Raw genomic sequence first — 19,517 nt, forward strand, 5'->3', positions numbered from 1 at the left:
CCTGCCAGCCTCGCGCCTCGGGGCCAGCCGTCGTCCGACCGTCAGTCCCGTCTGTGTGGGCAGCACGGCCGGTCCTGAAGTTTTCCTCGTAGACTGACCGGACAGCCCTGCTTTCATAAAGAAAGGGGGTCGACAAGGTAATAGCCACCCCCTATTAATTAGCCACTTACATCCAGTGTAGGCCTAATGAAGGGAGGAAGGTCTGCCAACTTTCCGCCATGGTGTCTTTCAATGCGCGTGCGTTATAGAGGTACAGCGCGCTGAACAGATCATTTGCAGTAAAGAGGTGTTTTTCCAGCTGTATTTTTTTTTTTTATGGCTGCTTGTCTGAAACACCGGTGTGAATTAAGGTTAAAGCGCTTCAGGCAGTGGGAATGTGCTCATGTAATCCTTCCCTGCGCGTGGCTGCTCCGCAGCGACGTTCCGAAATCTGCACCCGCCATACTTGTTTTCTGGGTTTTGGATAATCTGGACCTTGCTGTTCTTGCTTCCCGTGCATTGCATACGCCTGGAGTTGTGACTTCCTTCCTGGTGTATTTATGTTCCTTTTAATCATCTGTTGCAAATGCTGCTGGAGAGCTGAAGGGCAGCAGCGAGCGGCAGAACGCCTCGCTGTCACGTTCATGCAGCTCTGCAGGGCAGTTCAGCGGCCGGGACAGGGTGTTACCAGTGTAGCTGCGTTTAATGTATAGATGAGGATAAAACTTTCTTTCCTTTGGGATTTTGTACGTGATGTGACTCAGACTCCCGATGAGCGTTCTGACAGCAGAACGTTCGCCATGCAGTCACGGGAAACAGTGCGTATCCTTTACACTTCATGGGAACAGCTTTATTTTTTTTCTGAGCTGTAAGTCAAGTGCAAACTCAGGTGGATATTTTTATAATATGTTGTTGAAAGTCTTTAGAAAATAGTGATGCTACCTGCATTTTTTAAGCCTTTGGCTTGTCATAGCTTTTTTATTTTCGTATTGGAATGAGATGGCAAAATCTAAGATCTCTAGACTGTAGGTGAAACATCAGAGGATGTAGATTAGTACACAAATTGCTTTAGCAAATGATTATTAATATTGGCAAATATCATAGGAAAAATATCATATGTATTTTTCGCTTCTCTAAGTAGTACTTTGCTTATTGCCTGAGATGAACTCTTTGCTCCTTTCCTTCTAGGACTGTCCTTTTATAGTGTGTATGACCTATGCCTTCCACACCCCTGACAAACTCTGTTTCATTCTGGACCTGATGAATGGTAAGCAAGGCTCATGCAGGTGATGATAATATTACAGAAATATTGGCAGGACTTGCTGAGGTCATAAGGAGAATGAGCGAAAAATAATCGGAGGTGTGAAGCATCGGCCTGCGGGCAGGAGGGGTGAATTGATCTAAAGCAGGGAATGTATAGAACAGACTGAAAAATCTCTGATACCTTATAACATTAGCATATTTAAATAAAGATATCAAAGGGCCTGCTAGGCTGGAAGCTTAACGAAATGATGTCATGTGGAGAAATGTATGAGGAGATCAGGGACACAGCTTTCAGAATAAAAATAAAAGGGCTGCTATAAAGAGCTCTGCAAAGAAAATAGATGGGGGAAGCATTCCTCAAAGGAAAGAAATGATACCTAGAAGCCTTAGGATAACTCTTATGAGAACACACAGAGAGAGAAATCGGCAGAGTTAAGAGAAGGTACTGCAGTGCCCTTATTTGCTGAGGATGCTCAGCGCTTGTGGGACTTGGACTCAAACTCTGACTGTGATCCTGCGGTAAGCACCTAAAGATGTTGGAGCGCATCTGCACGTACCGTGTTGCAAAGCTGGAAATGTAATTGAGAATTGGAGCTCGTATCCTGTAAGTAATAGAGACTGGCTTCAGTGTTTTGCAAGTGAAGATTCTCATTAAAACCTAAGCTGTAGGTCAAATTCAGGTAACTGGTTGGTTATTTTAAATCTGTAGCTTGATCAGAAACAGTTTTCTAGGAATATTCACAATTTGATATGTTGATGGTGTGGATTAGCTCACAGCGTGACATTGTATTGTGCCTGTTCTTTGAGTAGGAAAGTGTAAAAACATCCCCAGCATGAATATTAGAATATTTTGGCCCAAATGACCTTTCGAGGTTTCTCCCAACCTGGGCTGTTCTATATGCTTATTTATTCAGTTCTCCAGAAACCTGTATATATGACTGCGTTTTACTTGCTGTGGAAATCCTTTGCGCCAAGACTCAGTTGCTGGATTAGTCACTGAATGCAAATGTGTATGAAGTGAATGTATTTTTAAAATGGAGTTTCAGATTGATCAAATTTATTTACTAACTTTCTCAGGTATTTTGTCACCATGTGTAATTGCAGAGTGTATATCTGGGTTCCTGTATGCTCCACAGGTTATAAGAACCTACAAATGTTATGCTGTTCCCCCCTTACATCATGCTGTCTGCCTGTGAGGCAAGATTTTACTGTTCTTTTAATTGCATCTCAATTCTTCTAATTTTAGGAGGAGATTTGCACTACCACCTCTCCCAGCACGGAGTGTTTTCTGAAAAAGAAATGAGGTTTTATGCTACTGAAATCATCCTGGGCTTAGAACACATGCACAATCGCTTTGTTGTATACAGAGACCTAAAGGTAATCGTTAATGTAGTGACTGCATTCACACACGTGGTTGTTAGATAGCAGCAAACAATCCAGAGATACTGATAAGTTAAATGAAATATCTTACCTGAAACCTTTTCTTGGGAACAATACAGGTCATTTGTTTATCTTTGGCTGATTTTTCTAATAATTTTTCAACATAGTTATAATCTCTGCTATTATCTAGTTTAATAGGCCTGGGAGATGCTTCCTTGGGGTCAGAATAAATCCTGTGGAGTCTTATTCATCTCACTTACCATCGTAATGATGCTATTAATTTAGAGAGTGTACTGTATTTCTGAGCGCCCTGAAAGAGGAGTGTGCGTGATGGGAGACTAATAGGAAGACAGTTGCTCAGGGGTGTTTTGCTGAGGACTGGGGAGTTGAGGACTGCTCCCAGAGAGGTATCCACGAGCCAGGTGACAACAAAAGTGGGGAAGAGATCTGCACAGAGAGCGCAGAGTGTAGATGGCAAGTAAAGGATGTAAGAGGCACACACAGACCCTTCTGTGAAAGAACCAAAAGCAATGTGGACTTGAGGCCAAAACGGAATTCTTTTTTCATGTGCTTTGTGTTTCAAACCTTGCCTGTTTTTTCTCTTCTGTTATTTGTCAGTATTTCATAATCTCCTCCGGAGCTGATAGTAGTGCTCTGTTAGAATGTAGATTTTATCTAGAAAACGTCTATTATATTGATGGGGGGGGGGAGGGGGACAATTACCTGTTACCAGAGAGTATTCATGTTTGAGAATGAGTTACTGTGTTCTGAGAATTTGTAGTTCTGTCAATTGAAAAATACCAAGCAGTAACCTTTCTGTCTCTATGCATTGCTAGCCTGCAAACATCTTGTTGGATGAACACGGGCATGTGAGGATATCAGACCTTGGGCTGGCTTGCGATTTCTCCAAAAAGAAGCCGCATGCTAGTGTGTAAGTATTACGTATGGTAGCTTTGCTGCACATATAATTATTGCTAAATAAGTCCTTTATGTGTCTTTATAATTTAACTTTGCCTAAAAGAAAAAAAGAACCACTTGCGTGGCACAGGCTAGCTTTATAACACAGCTAAGCTGGATACTCTAATAAGGTTTTTCAGTCTCCTCTTCCTGTTTTCCTGCACAGTTGTAGCAGCTGATGTGTAGGCATGGCTGGAAGATGACACATTATTTCGAGATGATTCACTGTTCAGAGAAGATAAGAACCTGACTGAGTTAAAGTACCAGATTGTTTTCATTGTCCTAAATGGATAATTAAATATTCCAAAACTGACTAAAAAACAGGATTTATTGTGTCTTTCTCTTTCTGGATCTTTGTATAACTGGAGGCAAGTTGTGTTCCTTTCTGCCTCTTGGCATCAGGTCATAACTTGGGATCTGAATCTCTTGGTTTGTGTGTGGATTCCACATCTTATCTGGCACGTTTTATTCTGAGGTCCTCATTTGCCCTGATTTAATCTCAGAATTTATGCAAAAAGGAAAGCTTCATCCTGTCATATCTTTAAAAATTTGCAATTCAGTAGCTTCTTGAAAAAGTTCATACGTTCCAATTACGTCAAGGGTAAAAGCGGTAGTACATGGTGACTGCTTCGTAGTGGTGACCAGCGATGACTTCTGGCGGAGGTTGTTAAATCTAGCACACAGGTGTAGCTGGACGGAGGCACGTGAAACACATGGAGAGCGCACAAGCCAGCTCTGCTCGCCCTGTTTCTGGGCTTGTGGGTGAGAGCAGGTCTCAGTCTTGCAGGGCCCAGGGCTGGGGCGATCTGGCCTGAAATATCAGGAGCCCTGACCGCGTCCTGATGTCCGTCTTTCCTGTAAGCCAAGTGGACAGAGTACGCAGCTTTCCCACCTCTCTTTTGTGTTGCAGTCTTAGGCAGAAGGCTACTTACTGACCCCAGTACTGATTCTGCTAAATCTTGTTGTAGCTGTTTCAGCTTGCCTAATCATTCCTGTTGTTCTCTTGCTTCTTTTAAGGTATTTCCTCAGTAGATACATACAAACAGAAAACATGCGTATGTATGGTCAAAGACAAAGCAAAATAAAATCATGTTTAAAATTAATTATTTTTAAATTAGGCTATCTTACTGAGAAAACACTGTTTTGTTTTGGTTTTTTTTTTTAATTTTTTTTTTTTTTTTACAATGATAGTTTTGGTTGAAATCAAGATTTTGTCCCTTTCCGCTTCTCAGAGGTACCCACGGATACATGGCTCCAGAGGTGCTCCAGAAGGGAACAGCATACGATAGCAGCGCAGACTGGTTCTCGTTAGGCTGCATGCTTTTCAAACTTCTGAGAGGGTGAGTGAACTTTTATGTCCCATGTGCTTTTTTTTTTTTAGCCTGGGCCTCATCATTGTCTGTCCCTTGAAATACTAATATGTAACGTATTACATATTATCTAGAATGATATCTTGCTGCCATCTCTGCAACTTAGACCACGTCTGCACGTGAGACTAAAACAGGCTTTTTTTGCTTCCAAAACAAACAAAACACAAGCCCTGCTTCCTTTAGTAGGTACAGGTGTGGGGCAGTGAGGAAGGCAGATGCTCTATCCGCTCTTTTGACTTCTACTGATAGGCAGTTTACTCATCTTTTGGCAATTGTTAGTATTTTAAATGATACGATGTTATTCATTGCTTAAATACACTAGCAGCCTTGTTAAATTATGGACTTCATTTTATGCTTAAGACCTGCTGCTATGGTGAAGCTCTTTGCTGCGTTGTTCCCTTTTTACATGATGCTCAGTCTTTCCTTCTGTGGTGTTGGGGTAAGCTGTAATGTGTGGATGCTTCCGTTTGCTGAATCTGGCCTGTAACCATACTGGTGTACAAAAGATTACGATAATTACAACTTTGTCAACTGTTTCCTTCTCAGTGAACTTATGTGGCTATGTAGAATTTACTAAGACTATCTGAACAGTCAATAAGCACTGATTGGCAAGTGTTTGTTGAAAATAGCATCTTCAGAGTTAATGGCAAAACGGGAAAAATCTTCTAAGCTTTTCAGAGTGCTTATCTGAAAAGATTGATCATTAGTTAGATCATCCTCACACATAATTAATTATAAGCTCTTACCTCTATCCCAGTCACTGTGCAAAGGAAGGTAAGTGTGTGACTTCTAAATTGAAGTATAGAGCTGTATCAATTTAACATTAATTGTTCACAAAATAGACTAAATGTAAGTGTGCAAATAAAGAAAGAAATGGTGTTTAAATTGAAGAAAAAAAAAAAAAGGTCTTACTATGGACAGCATCACATAGCTGTGAGCAGTACTCTGTCTCTCTAATCATTGAAGGGTTCTGTAGGTAGAAGGACACACAACGGTTTGGGTTTGCCAGGAGGAGAGAGGAGAGCGACTTTCACACGCAGGACCACTGTGGACTCCGCGTCTTGTCTTTTGAGACCTTTTCCTTTTGAGTCGCTTGGGCACAGAGGATGAGGGCATCCGACTGACTGTGGCGTGGTTCTTCCTTCACAGGACTGAAGTTGTGTGATGAAAGAACTAGCACCTAGGGGCAAATGGTCCCATTTACCAGGGAAACTCACGGGGAGATCTCAGTCTCTGTGGGCTGTGATTCTTCCCGACAGAGATGTGTGGGGTGGTATCGGTGGTCGGCCAGAAGCCAAAGCGTTATTCATTGTGAACTATCCTTCCTCATCTGTTCTGAAGCCAATTAAACAACTCACATCCCAAAGCAAGGGTTGGGCACATGGTGCCATTTCTTGGTATTTAGTAAATTTAGTCTGGCATAAAATCTGCCCATAAGTCCACAGTGAATCATTTGCTTTCCTGATCTACTCAGAGCCTCATGGTCAAAGTATATGAGGCTGTATGTTAGCCATTTAGTCTTGCCTTCTTACCTGTCATGCTTAAAAACAGAAAAATGGAAGTCCTGGTCTGTCCGCCAGATCCAGTCATCAGAAATGTTTTTGAGGATAAAAGGGAAATAACTCTTGAGTAGCAGGTCCCCAGTTGAAACAAGCTAGTACACACTGCTGTGTGGCAAGACAAAATGCTTTATAATAGCTAATGAATGTATTGATAAGTAAATAAAATTTTAATTTTGAAAAATACCATTCCCGCAAGGTTTTGAAGAAAACTAAGAAACGGAATAGTAGTCTCGTACTAAAATGTTTCTGCTTTCTTTCATGCTCTTGTTTAAGCACTGCGTGGTACATCTGTGATATTCTAAGGTATTCTGTAGCTTGGGGTTGGAACTAGATGATCTTTGAGGTCCCTTCCAACCCAAAACATTCTATGATTCTACGATAAAAGGGAAAATTAAAATTCAAACCAGAGTTATAAAGCAGGAAAGGGATAAAGATGATGATTTACCAGATATCATCAAATATCTTCCCAGTCACTAATGTTGTGGTATCTATGATTATCTTCTGTTTCATCTACTTACTTTAAGATCTTGCTTCATTCTTCCCATACAAATGAGTGGTAAGTTCTGTAGGTCATACTCAGTTTCCGTATATAGATCAATGTTTTTAAATATCTGAATTGTGATAGCTGTTCAGGGTTTTCTTGTCAGATGAAACTGTTCTGGTTTTTGGGAGACATAGATGTAATTGGTAAGGCGTTTGAAACACCGTCCTTAAGGACGGATCAGTGCATTTAAGAATAAACTAACTCTCTGCATGCCTTTATATGGAGTAACTAGATCAGATTTCCCTGAGTTTGGTAATCCTCAGGGATGTCTGTGTGTAGTCTTCAAAGAAATTGAATGGTTGCTTTTCTCTGAATTTGATTTTGATGTCCACCACATGCAATTGTACTGAAAACAGAAAGGATAAACTTCCTTGCAAAGTGGTGCAGATCTCTGTAGTAAGAAAAGAAAACAATGTTGTAAGAGATCAAACATTGATATTTTTGAGGCAGCTAGTAGCCACAGTATGCTAGTGTGTAAAGTCTCATTTTTGTTGTAAATGCTAAATATTTTACTACTTGTTTTATTGTTCTGCAGGACAGGATATGATGAGGTGGAAGAATGGGACTAAAAGGATGCTACACTCAAAAAACCACAGCTGAAATAACCTGATATGTTATGGCTTTACATTTATTAGTGCATTTTCTTATTTCTACAGTCACAGTCCTTTCAGACAGCACAAAACCAAAGATAAGCATGAGATCGACCGGATGACGCTCACCGTGGTAAGGAGCCTGGTGACAGTCGCAGTTACATTCCTCTTGTTTAGTAAACTCCCATTTCCTCTAAAAACTGGAAGTATATAGCCTGCTTTCTGAGAAAGCTGTATTTACACATGGAAGAGTTGTTTACAAACACTATCAAAGAAAAGATACTCTCCTATGTAGGGAGAGCAGCTCACACTACTATAATTAAATGTCTCTTTTTGTTTTTCTTTTTTTCATAGAATGTGGAGCTACCAGATTCCTTCTCTCCCGAACTGAAGTCCCTTTTGGAAGGGCTCCTGCAACGGGATGTTAGCAAGAGACTTGGATGCCAAGGAAGAAGGTAGGTGTTGTCTTCTCCTTGGACCACTGCCTTTAAAAATTTCCACTTCTCTGTAAATGAATGAATGAATTCCAAGTGAAAATCTGTTTCCTGTTGTGATGATTTTAATTTTGGAAAGAGAACTCTAAAAAGTGCTATTGCATGGAATTACATTTCAGCTTGCTTTGGTTTGGACAAATTTTGGGACCATTTCTGTCATTAAAGACTTCTCCCAAGCTTTCTGCAGTCATGCTTACGTTGGTCGGTGTTCGTACTTTTCATCCCTGTGTTGTTTTTGTTTTTGCCTGATCTGTTTTGGCATGAAGTCATATTACTTGATTCAGACATATTGATAGCTAAAATCTATTGCTTATATTGTAGCTGTAATAATATGAGCCTATTACACAAAAAAAACCCAACCCCCAAACCACCATGCACAGAAGACTGCCTCTGTTGCTATGTTTCATTTCATGATTCTAAGGAAAAGGGCATTTTTTTTGTTTATTGACTACAAAACACTACTTGCTCCTGCCAAGCTTACCTTGCTTATAGCTGTTAACTGAAACTTTGTTATCACCTATTTAAAAAACCAGTGTGTGCCTTGTGTGAGACGAGGAGAAAAACTATGAGAGGAGTAAATAACTGTTGCGAAACCCTTGGCAATGTGTGATACCTGAGACTGGGGCTGGCCTTAGTTCCAGTGAGATATTCAGAGGCCGTTTTATCATGGAGACCTGTGTGATAAAATGACCTGAGATTGCTTTTCAGCCTTGGGCCTATCAAGAGGAGTTGCTTATTTTGCCGTAAAGTGTGTATAATATCATACGGAGTGGAGTAAGCTTATTACTTAGTAGTAGTATATGGGATTTGACAACAGACGAGTATTGTTTGTTGTTTGAAATGATGGAATACCATAGCAAAACAAGAAGTGATGGCTTGCCAGACCTACAGACCACATGAAAGTCTTTTCTTCTGTTGTTTACTTCAGAAGACTTTTTTTTTTCCTTGAAAAAAAGAGCATTTTACCGATGTTTTCAAGTGATAGAAATATGACCTTTGAAGGCTTTCTATTTCTCAAATACCTTTGAAAAGCCCCTTCATTTTGTTGACTTCAGTTACTTTTATTTTGCAGTGCACAAGAAGTAAAAGAACATCCTTTCTTCAAAGGCATTGATTGGCAGCAAGTCTATTTACAAAAGGTAAAGGATTAAGATAGTAACCTTTGCTTACTTGGTAAAGCAGTAAAAAGAAAATAAGCCTAAACAGGTAATGGTCAGAAAACTTCAGGGTTCCAGTCCCCAGCACATGTACTCATTTGCACGAATATGTGGAGGATTGTTGATGAAAACTGCTGTATATTCATTACTACAAGTCCTCCTGATCGGTAGTACTGAATTACTACTTTTTCAGGGTCGAATGGCTGCATGGTTTCTTCTGCTTAGCTGTCTCTAAGCTGTAGGGTTTTTTCCCTGAATTTTTGGAGGACCATTTATTAAAGGAGTGGAGAACTTCTTTGCCCTGAAGTTTCATTTCAGGGGACATACTTTCGCGCAGTCATGTGTAATTTGTGCAAAAAATAAAAAGGCAGAATGGATTTAAATACGTCCATTAATTTGTCTTTAATTATGCTGCTTTTAATTTCTAGTATCCTCCACCCTTGATTCCTCCCAGGGGAGAAGTAAATGCAGCAGATGCTTTTGATATTGGATCATTTGATGAAGAGGACACTAAAGGCATTAAGGTATACAACTTTAAATGATAGGTAGAGAATGGCACTGTGATTGCTGTGCTTAACTTTTTGTGTGTGCATGCCATTCCTTCGCTTCAGGGGCTACTGAATGTGCAGGGAATTGCTTTCAAGTTTGGAAACTTAATCCATGCTGTTACAAAAGAGGTAGCTTGGGCTGGCCGGCTGGTTTGTTGTTGCTTGCCAAGTCTGTGTGTTTTATTTTTTAGATTGACTGAAATCTACCTTCCTATCAAAAGTTTTATATGATAAAGCAAATATTTCAAATGGTCAGACAACTTTTGGGAAATCCTGAGGTTTTGAAGAATACTTAATGGTTTGTGGTTTTAGAAATTGTAGTTTGTTTCTGGTAGCTTGGATGAATTGAACTAACCCTTATTTTATTAGTATTACCTCATGGTCAAAGAGTGCATTGGAAAAGTCTTACAAATGACAAACTGTATGTTAATAGTAGCAGCTTTATAAATTAGAAAAGCGATAAAAGAAACTTTCAGGTTCTGATACTATCCAAAATCTAGTGAAAACAATGTAAAGGAAAAAATGAGAAGTTAAAGCTTCTGGCCCATTTCTGACTTGTGTGGAGGTGGTGTGACGTACCTGCGTATTCATCCCCTCTTCTGAAGCCTCCTCGGTACTTTGAGACAATAGGTGAATCAGTGCTTGTCTTGGGTCTGTCCCGTTCATTATTTTTATCATACATTTCTTCAGTAGATCAAACTTTATTCTTGTTATTACAGAAGTGAGTCAGGAGAGAAACTAACTGCTCTAAACTTCATAAGCAAAAAAACATGTTAAGTACTCACTGTGCCTAAAAAGGAACTTGTCTGTCAGTGTCACCTGCTGTAATTACAGAAGTTGGCACAGAAAAGATTTTTACGTGTTTAAAGAGAAATGCAGAGAACCCAAGATGTTCTTTATCCCAGAAAACTCCACATCTTCAGTGTCGGTGTTAGTCTAACAGGATTCCAATTTCCTGCAGTTCTGGAACATCACAATTTGTAGGAACATTTTGCAAGGAGAAACCAGGTGGTCTTTTTATTTATTGAGGGGATCAGATATTCTCAGCAAGGCCTGTAAATTGTATTGCCAGATCACTTCCATGTAATCTTTGTTCAGACAGCCTATAAGGTAAATTTATTCTTAGTCATGAGTCAGTGAGGGATATCATGTACAGCTGCTTTGCTCTGCGCTTTCACTGGGATGTCACAGTCTTTTAGAAGGGACTGAATAATTCATGCCTCTGAGTCAGCTGCAGTCGGAGCTTCCATTAAGGTGTCAGGAGCCGTCTCTGCCCGTGAGGACGCCAGTTTTGAGTGCCTTGCTCTTCCGTTGCTCCTGCGGATTATATTTATACTGCAGAGTGTCCTGTGACACCGAGAAGAACACGTGTTCTTTGAGGTTACAAACTGGAAAGCCAACAGTGGATGCCCGTGGCTTTCTCCTCTTACTTGGATGCCATAAGGAGTCCCCGTGAGCCCCTTGCACGGAATTGCAGAGCTGTCTTCTGGCTTCAGATCCAGTGTGTATTTTCCTCCTGTGGTATGGTTATGGATCTCTGAAAAGGAGGAGAGTATCGATTCTGGGGGAGTCTGGCCTGGCTGCAGAAGGAGAATTGAGCAAGGCTTTCCTATCCTGTGGGTCCGCTCTGAGCAGCGGGGCGCGAGTGTGCCCGTCGCTCGGGGTCTGCCTTCCCCCTCGGGGTCTGCCTTCCCCCTCGGGGTCTGCCTTCCCCCTCGGGGTCTGCCTTCCCCCTCGGGGTCTGCCTTCCCCCGGCGCGCTGCTGCAGCGAGGACCCGACCCAGCCCTGCCTGCGGCCAGGCAGGGCGGTCTGGCAGGCTTACTGCATTCGTAACAGGGCAAAGGGTGCCTCTCTTTGTCTTGCTCTCTGAAAGAAGGGTCTAGTTTCTCTACGGATTGACGGAAACTGAAGCGACTGAGGAGTGGCTGTAGAGAGTTTAAATTCATCCCCAAACAAAAACCTTTATTAAAGTTATAGGGAAAACACTGATCGCTTTTTGTACTGCGTTGAAGTGCCTTGTGGCTAAACCCAGAACATGGCTGTGTCAAGCAACAAACAGTCCTCCCTGAAGATCCAGTAATTTTAGTTTCCTTTAGTATAATTCAATTCAAGTACTGTAGTTAAAGATTAGGGGAGAAAAGAATCTATATAACAGGAAAATTGCAGCACGCACTGCTGAATTTTGAAGGTTAATTATTAAGAATGTAAAATTAAGCTGTGGAAGCATGGATGGCATTATTGTATAAAAGGTATCTTTTCATTTATTCGTGGAGTTTTTGTGCTGAGAAAGTTTTTAACACAAGTAGACATTTTGGTAACACTGATTATGCAATGAAGTAAGGCTTTTAGAGCTATCAAACCAAACAAGTTTTGAACAGGTGGCCTGTTCTCTGTATATAAATGAATGTCTTTGCTTAAATTAGTATATATGTTTTCTCTTGTTTGCACCTGTTTGTTCTGGTAAGGTTAGAGTTCAATTTGTCTTTTAAAATAATACTGTTGTAGGGGTAACTATTAACTATTGGGGATAAGAACAGTAAAAGTTATTAAAATGTTGTGGTTTTATGTTTTTTTTCTCTTGCAAGTTGCTTGATAGTGACCAGGAATTATATAAGAACTTCCCTCTGGTAATATCGGAGCGTTGGCAGCAAGAAGTAGCAGAAACTGTTTATGATGCAGTAAATGCAGACACAGATAAGATTGAGGCCAGAAAAAGGGCTAAAAATAAGCAGCTTGGCCACGAGGAAGGTAATCTGTCAAATACACTTCTCTCCATCTTTTGCTGCTAGATAGTAATTCATGCTTTTGAAGTTTCACACAACAGACTCTCATATTACTGTCATTCACCAGTAATTGTTAGAATTCATTTAGTCAGTATCATGTTTCTTAAGACATTTCTTTATGTTTTGAAATGCTGTATGATGACATAATGTTTTGGAAAATCTTTTGTACTCTCTTTTAAAGATTATCATGTACAACCTTTCATCATTTTTGTTTATGGTGTATGCCCAGAAAAGAGTATGTGGGATTTGATTTCATAACAAAGAAGCCGGGAAAGAAAACAGGAGGTCCTTTACAGCAAACTTCACTTGTTTGCACGAGGATGTTGCATCACAAACTCTGAACTTTGGATAGCAATATAAAATTCTTTTAATAGTTAGTAAGATGCTTTTTTAAGAACCAAATGCTGTTCTTCTGTTCATGAGCCGCATCAGCTCATGTAGTTAAGGCAGAACTGGCTGTGTGTGCCTGTGCACATAGAAGCACTATTGCAAGCTTGGTGAGAGCACATTGAGTCACGTTGCGTCCAGGACTGTGTCCTTTCTCAACATAGCACATTTGCAGAATGCTTTTAGCGAGTACTACCTTGTTTTGCATACTAATGTTTCCTCTTGTTATAGATTATGCACTTGGGAAGGATTGTATTATGCATGGATACATGCTGAAATTGGGGAACCCATTCTTGACTCAGTGGCAGCGTCGTTACTTCTACCTCTTCCCAAACCGACTTGAATGGCGAGGAGAAGGGGAGTCACGGGTAAGTGAGGTCACTCTAGAGAGCAGCAGCTTCCAAGGGCATGAAAGGCAGGTGGATGTTGAGGGAACCTGAGAACTCCTACTCAGGCATACCTCCCATGGAAGTAGAGTTTTGTCCAAGTAAATGACCAGTGGATTTGAGTAACTTGAGTATCGCTGTAGTTAATGGGTAGCTACACTGCACTGAGGAAACATAAAGTTGACTTGAGAAGCCTGCTTACTTTGTTTTGTTATGTTTTTAAAGGAATTTGGTAGTTCATGGTGTTGTTTTTCATTTAGGACCTCTGGACTATTTATACAAAAAAACATAAACTGGTAAGGTCATAAATGCTATAGCATTTTATTTCAAAGAAAATGCTATAGTAACTTTAGTTTAGTCCAGCTGTAATAATGTGCTAGGCAGATCATTTGTATATTTAGTTAATTAAGGTTTTGGAATTTCAAAACATTGTTCTCCTCTCAGAGTCTATAGGGAAAGCTTTTCTGCAAACGGTTGCATATGTTTGCTTCTTTGTAAGTGTATAGTGCTTAAGTATTCCCTTTCAGCTCTTTGAAATAGTAAGATTGCCTTTTTCTTTTATAACAGCAGTAATACTTGGAAAAGATATAAAATTATATGCAACTCTCTTGTGGGAAAATAATGAATATTTTGTTTGTAGACACGCCTAGTTGTAGATTCTTATTTCATGCTGTCATTACTGGCTTTCTTAGCTTATGTTTCGTTGTCTCTGTTGAAGCAACCAAGCTCCTTGCTAAATCTCTCTCTTACCTTATAATCTATCTTTAGTTCATGACCCAGTCTCAAGAAATGTTTGTGTAATGACTGTTGACGTTCATAACTTGATTTATGTGGGTAGTCCCGAAAAATTAGATAGTGGCTTTATTTGATGGGCAGCAGTTTTTTTTGAATCATCTCTCTGCTTTATTTTTGCAAATGCTACAGCAAAACCTGCTGACAATGGAACAAATAGTATCTGTTGAAGAAACACAAATTAAAGATAAGAAATGCATCTTACTGAGAATTAAAGGAGGAAAACAGTTTGTCCTACAGTGTGAGGTGAGACGCTTGTTTTTCAATAACTGTTAATCAGATTGTTTTACATATGATAAAACAATTGAAAAGTTTTTCAGGTCCTCCCGTTATGTATTAACTAAGTGTACTTTACGATGCAAAGCTGAACCTAAGCAAAACTGGGAAGTTTTTATCACACTTGAATTTTGAAGGCAGGAAAGCTGCAGCTGTGCCAGTTTCTGTCGTGGATTTCAATGGTATTTGGGCCAAAATGAGTTCGGTTTAATAAATAGCTAAAAATGTCAAAACTTCTCAACCTACGTGGGCTTGGAAGGCCTTGTCGGCACGTGTCTCACCGCAGTTAGTCCATGGTAGCTAATGTGTTTGCGAGGGAGGAAGTACACAAGTCCTCGTCCCATCTTGACTGGCTGCAGTTGCTGCTGCCTTGCCTGGCTTCGGCGGGGTGACGGAGAAGCAAAGGGCTGCACATTTTCAATATCCAAAGTTACTCATTCCTTTTGGAAAACTAAAATAAGTTGCTTAAAAGTGCTATCTAAGAGAGAAGACGCTATTGGCAGTTTACTATGAAGTGCCAAACTACTTCTGTATCTCTTTCAGAGTGACCCAGAATTTGTTCAGTGGAAAAAAGAGCTGACAGAAGCTTTTACTGAGGCACAGAGGTTGCTGCGTCGGGCTCCAAAGTTTCTCAATAAATCTCGCTCAACAGTTGTAGAGCTTTCAAAACCACCGCTCAGCCACAGGAATAGCAATGGTCTGTAGGAGAAACAGAGAACAAAGTTCACTTAGGGAAAGCTACTTCGTGAACATGTTGAGTTTCACAGAATCCTTATGAATTACTTTGTGCAATCCTCGACGCGGGATGTGCTTAGAAGAGGAGGAATTAGATGTTTACAGCGTGGGATAATGTCAGAACTCTGTCTCTGGAGGTTGTGAAGACTGGAACAATGGCAAGTGAATTCATGCTCCTAGCAGCGGTGGAAAACACCACGCGTAGAGGCTGCATGTTGCTCCCATGCATTCCCGCACCCTGGCGGTGTCTGAAACGTGGTCCGTTACTCTAGAACTACTGATGGAAGGAAGATGTTGTTTTCTCTGCAATACCCTTGTTTGGTGCGTACCAAGCCTGGAGACTGAAGAGGTTACTGCTGGCTGGGATTACACGTGTGTGTGCGATACCGACGAACCCCTCAACTGTGGAAGGAGCTGCAGACTTGCCATGTTGGATAACCTTTAATCTGTCGTGTTGCCATGTTCTTTCCGACCATTACTGCTGACTTTATAATAACCTTTCTCCATACTGCTGATGATCAACAGTGTGACTCTTATGCACTTCAAAGTACTGAATCCTAACTGTCCTGTGGTTTAAATGTTATTGCTACTTCATGGAAACATTGAACTCGATTTATTCACTTAGTTTGTTGTACTCACTAATAGTAGCTACCACCGTTTTGCTTCTTCTACGTATATGCAGTACTATAACTGACACAATAGAGTAATAATTGGTGAAGAGGAATTTATGGTAGCTTCATCTAGTGCTCTGTTGTATAAATTGACTATTTTAGCACAGTTTTTAAAGAGCAGATTCCTTTTGACAAGTTTACAGTGAACATAAAGACAGTTCTTTTCCATTTCAGGTCAACTGCACTTTTTAAAAATTAAAAAGAAATTATTCAAATCCAATGCATTTTAGAGCATGTACTGGGTTAAAATGTCTGGGTACCTCGGTACGTATTCTGGATCACTCTTCAGTTATGGGACTTGTGGATCCTTCTCTGTTGCACACACAAACATTAAGCAAGTGTGTTCTCATAGCGTAGATATCCCAGACTTCCACTGTAGCTCAGCTCGGGAGGTTTGTGCACACATCACATGGCTCGGCTTGCAAAAGGATTTTTAATTTTCTTTTCTAGAGAGTTCAAACTGTCCACACTGAAAACAGTCTGAGAATAATGAGGATGGAACTGACAAAACGAGCTGATCAAATGCCAGATTTGTATTAATTCTACTTGAGACATCAGTCGTGTCATGTGGAAACTCTTGCTAAAGTAAAGATATAATCTCTTAACTGTTAGACAACTTTAAGCATGTGAATCAGCCTTTCCCTGGTTATTGTGATGTTTTGTAAGAGATAGGTCAGGGCTTAATTCAAGCTTTTTTCTGATTCAGTAAACACCTTAGAGAACATTTTCTGCCTAATTACGGTGGTACAACTCTCATTGTCCCTGAAGGCGGTGGGAATTGCATCTCCGTAAATGGGAACCGAAGTTACACCAACAGCTTACTCTGTCCACCCAGTGTGCACGGCGTCTAGCCTGTGTTGCTAACAGATAACCACAGAGTTCTAGAGCCGTTTCTTTGTAGAAAAGTACAAATTGGCAAAAATAGGAGAATTATTTTGAAAGTATTTGTTTATCCTGAACAGACTTGTAATAAAATTGGATGTATTTGCTTCTAGAAGTGGGAGTGGCTTAACTCTGCATAGCATGAGCTTTCACACGTGTGTGAACTGTCTTATCATCTGGTGCAGCATAAATGGAAAAACACGTTTTGGAAGGTACCCCGTGTGAGTCCGGTGATATCTTTTAATGATTTTTTTCCCATTTATTTTTCGGATTACTCTGTAAAAAGAGTACCAACTTCTCTGTTATTCTTACTGGTAAGTGATGTTTAGCGTCAAGGCATCCTCTGTAATGAGTTGTGGTATTTACCGAGGTTTGGAATAGAAAATGTCTCATCTTACTGGCGCTGACTGTGCACTGGATGTTGTTAAGCTTTTCCTACGATACCATGCAATGCTCTTACTTTTCTTCTTGATTTGGAAAAAAACCTCAGATTGTGATAAGAACCGAACATGTAACTTGTTCATACTTAGTTCCTTATCAGTTCCATTCTTCTCTTTTAGTTATTTTCCACAGTTGCTTTTTACGCTAAATCCTTGTTGGCATAGTTTTGTGGTTTCTGATGCAGCATACCATAGATTCCGGACGCTGGTGTCTGTGAGGAGGGGAGGGACAGATCTGTAATTGGGAAATTGTGCCTCAAAAACATAGATTTTATATGAAACAAAGGCTGCGTATTGACTTACGGAAATAAGCGTATTTTGAAGTGTAATGGAGCTGGGATGGCCCTGGAACATGCTTGTTAGTGTGGTCCTTATTGCCTTGTCCGGGTACACGACAGCTGAGCTGTGCCGTCGGTCAGCACCGCTCGCCAATGTCAGACGGGAGCGGAGTAGTAACAGATATGCTTTTCTTTACTCAACTGATTTACCGACAATTTATGAAAACTTTGTATTTGTGACACACATACGACTGTGCTGTTAGGAGAGAAGGAGAGATTACGGTAGTGAAAAACTCCCGTACGTGTGGGGGAAGTTGGGATCCCAGTAACAAGTGGGGTTTTGTGTGGAAGGGACTGGATCTTCTGGTGTGGAGGGAGAGCTGGAATTCTGCTCTTCAAAGCAAAATATTAGCTACTGCTCCGAGCTGATCGTTCCTGGTTTAGGTACCAAATTCTCTGAGTTTTTTTCTTGGACAAAGATTCTTGATGGTGTTATTTTACATGTGGGTCTGTAGCTGTATGTGTAGAAAATCTTGTTGAACACAGAGAAGGTAAGGCACCGTGTTGTCTTCTATGCACTTTGACCACAACTTTACTTTTGTGGTCAAAGTAAAGACAAAAGAAATTAGAGCTTCAGGCATCAACAGAGCTGAGTGAATGTTTAAACACAGATTTTTAAACAAATTATCTGAAAGTCCTTTAAAAAAAAATCCGCCGTACTTAAGATTCAAGCATGCACGGGAATTGTTTCTTATATTTCAAAATAGGGAATTACATGCCAGATAGAGCCATATTAAACGCTCCCCTGACACATCCACATGCCTTCAGAGCTGCAGGGATTATTTTCTAATTATTCTTTGTCTCTGACGTACAAGCTGACAAACGCAGTAAGACTAGATCCTGGAAAGCAAGTGCGTGAGTGCTGTGACTGTAGAAAGATGCGCAGTTTCTGCAGGAGCTGGGCTCGGGGCGTCACGGTGACTCTTAGGAGAGCTGCAGCTCTTGTTCTGTGTGCTTTTCCTTTCCCTTTCCCCCCCTCTCTGAGGTAGGCGGCATTTTTGATATGTGGGAGTTGCTCTAAATTAGTGTCTGGTTTCAAGATAGGGATACAGCAAATTCCTGCCAAAATCAGACTTCTATGAGTTGAAATTCAAGTGCAGGAGAAGCAAAGCACCAGTTATTCCTGCGGCAAGCAGGGTGTGACTGAGGAGCCGTTTGGAGCTGGGCACGAGCTTGCCCGGCACTGTAAAGCATTCCCTGGACGCTCTGTCAGCTGAGATGTCCCATCATTGCAGGTATAATTAGGCAATTTTTATTATTCAGATTTATTTGGTAATTATTTTGCAAATTCATGAAACTGTTAAAGGAACATTTACTAATTTTTTTTTTTAAGTCCTTCATTTAACTGTAGGCTATCCAGTTTACTAAGATTTAAAGCTTCTTCATGTTAGTTATGTTTGAGCTCTGTCTTGTCGCTGGTCCAGCAAAGTCTACGGCTGCAGTTTCACGGGTTACTTCTCAAACCGCTGTGAGATAAGCCCCGCTGGTGTAAATACTGGAGCTGATCCAACTTGCATTGATGTTCCCGGTATGTTACCCCCTGTTAGGCTTCAAAAACAAAGACTCCGAGCACGCTAATAATAGTTGGATGTGCGGATGGGCAACCTGGCAGGCAGGGACAGCGCTGTGCTCGCTGCGCGGGGGTGATATACCTCAGCTTAGTCGCATTCGAATTTTCCTTAATTTCAACAACTCTCCTTTAGAAATGCAGCAGAAGTTTTTCTTCTCCCACTTCTGTCGAGGGGAGGGGAAAAAAGGAAATAGGGTCATTGGATTGGTTTTGGTTTTAATATAAATTGCAGTCCGGTGCATAGATAAGAGGAAACGTTGTGTATTTGGTGCTAAAAACAAACCTGTTTATCCAAGTTGTGATCCTGTACAAGCGGATGCTGTTGATGTCCAGTAGCACTGCTCGGGGCGTTGATTCTGCGCGGCTGAGGTCAACGGCAGCGTTGCCATCACGAGCAGGATCAAGCCCTCGA

General features: G+C 40.7%; 1 protein-coding gene across 1 annotated transcript in view; it reads left to right on the forward strand.

Moving 5' to 3' along the window:
* The window catches only part of LOC104079233 (beta-adrenergic receptor kinase 2), a gene marked incomplete at its 5' end in the record, with an annotated part of 34,117 nt that extends 18,040 nt beyond the window's left edge, over positions 1 to 16,077 (forward strand). Inside the window, 12 exons of the mRNA XM_009581197.1 lie at positions 1,168 to 1,246; positions 2,489 to 2,619; positions 3,459 to 3,553; positions 4,812 to 4,919; positions 7,712 to 7,778; positions 8,000 to 8,100; positions 9,212 to 9,278; positions 9,725 to 9,820; positions 12,431 to 12,593; positions 13,247 to 13,383; positions 14,326 to 14,439; positions 15,013 to 16,077. Of these exons, the coding sequence (XP_009579492.1) occupies positions 1,168 to 1,246; positions 2,489 to 2,619; positions 3,459 to 3,553; positions 4,812 to 4,919; positions 7,712 to 7,778; positions 8,000 to 8,100; positions 9,212 to 9,278; positions 9,725 to 9,820; positions 12,431 to 12,593; positions 13,247 to 13,383; positions 14,326 to 14,439; positions 15,013 to 15,174 (1,320 nt within the window). The remainder of the gene's footprint in view (positions 1 to 1,167; positions 1,247 to 2,488; positions 2,620 to 3,458; positions 3,554 to 4,811; positions 4,920 to 7,711; positions 7,779 to 7,999; positions 8,101 to 9,211; positions 9,279 to 9,724; positions 9,821 to 12,430; positions 12,594 to 13,246; positions 13,384 to 14,325; positions 14,440 to 15,012) is intronic.
* Positions 16,078 to 19,517: the final 3,440 nt, after the last annotated feature.

Source organism: Fulmarus glacialis, unplaced genomic scaffold (genome assembly GCF_000690835.1).
Source record: "Fulmarus glacialis isolate BGI_N327 unplaced genomic scaffold, ASM69083v1 scaffold24377, whole genome shotgun sequence".
Taxonomy (NCBI): domain Eukaryota; kingdom Metazoa; phylum Chordata; class Aves; order Procellariiformes; family Procellariidae; genus Fulmarus; species Fulmarus glacialis.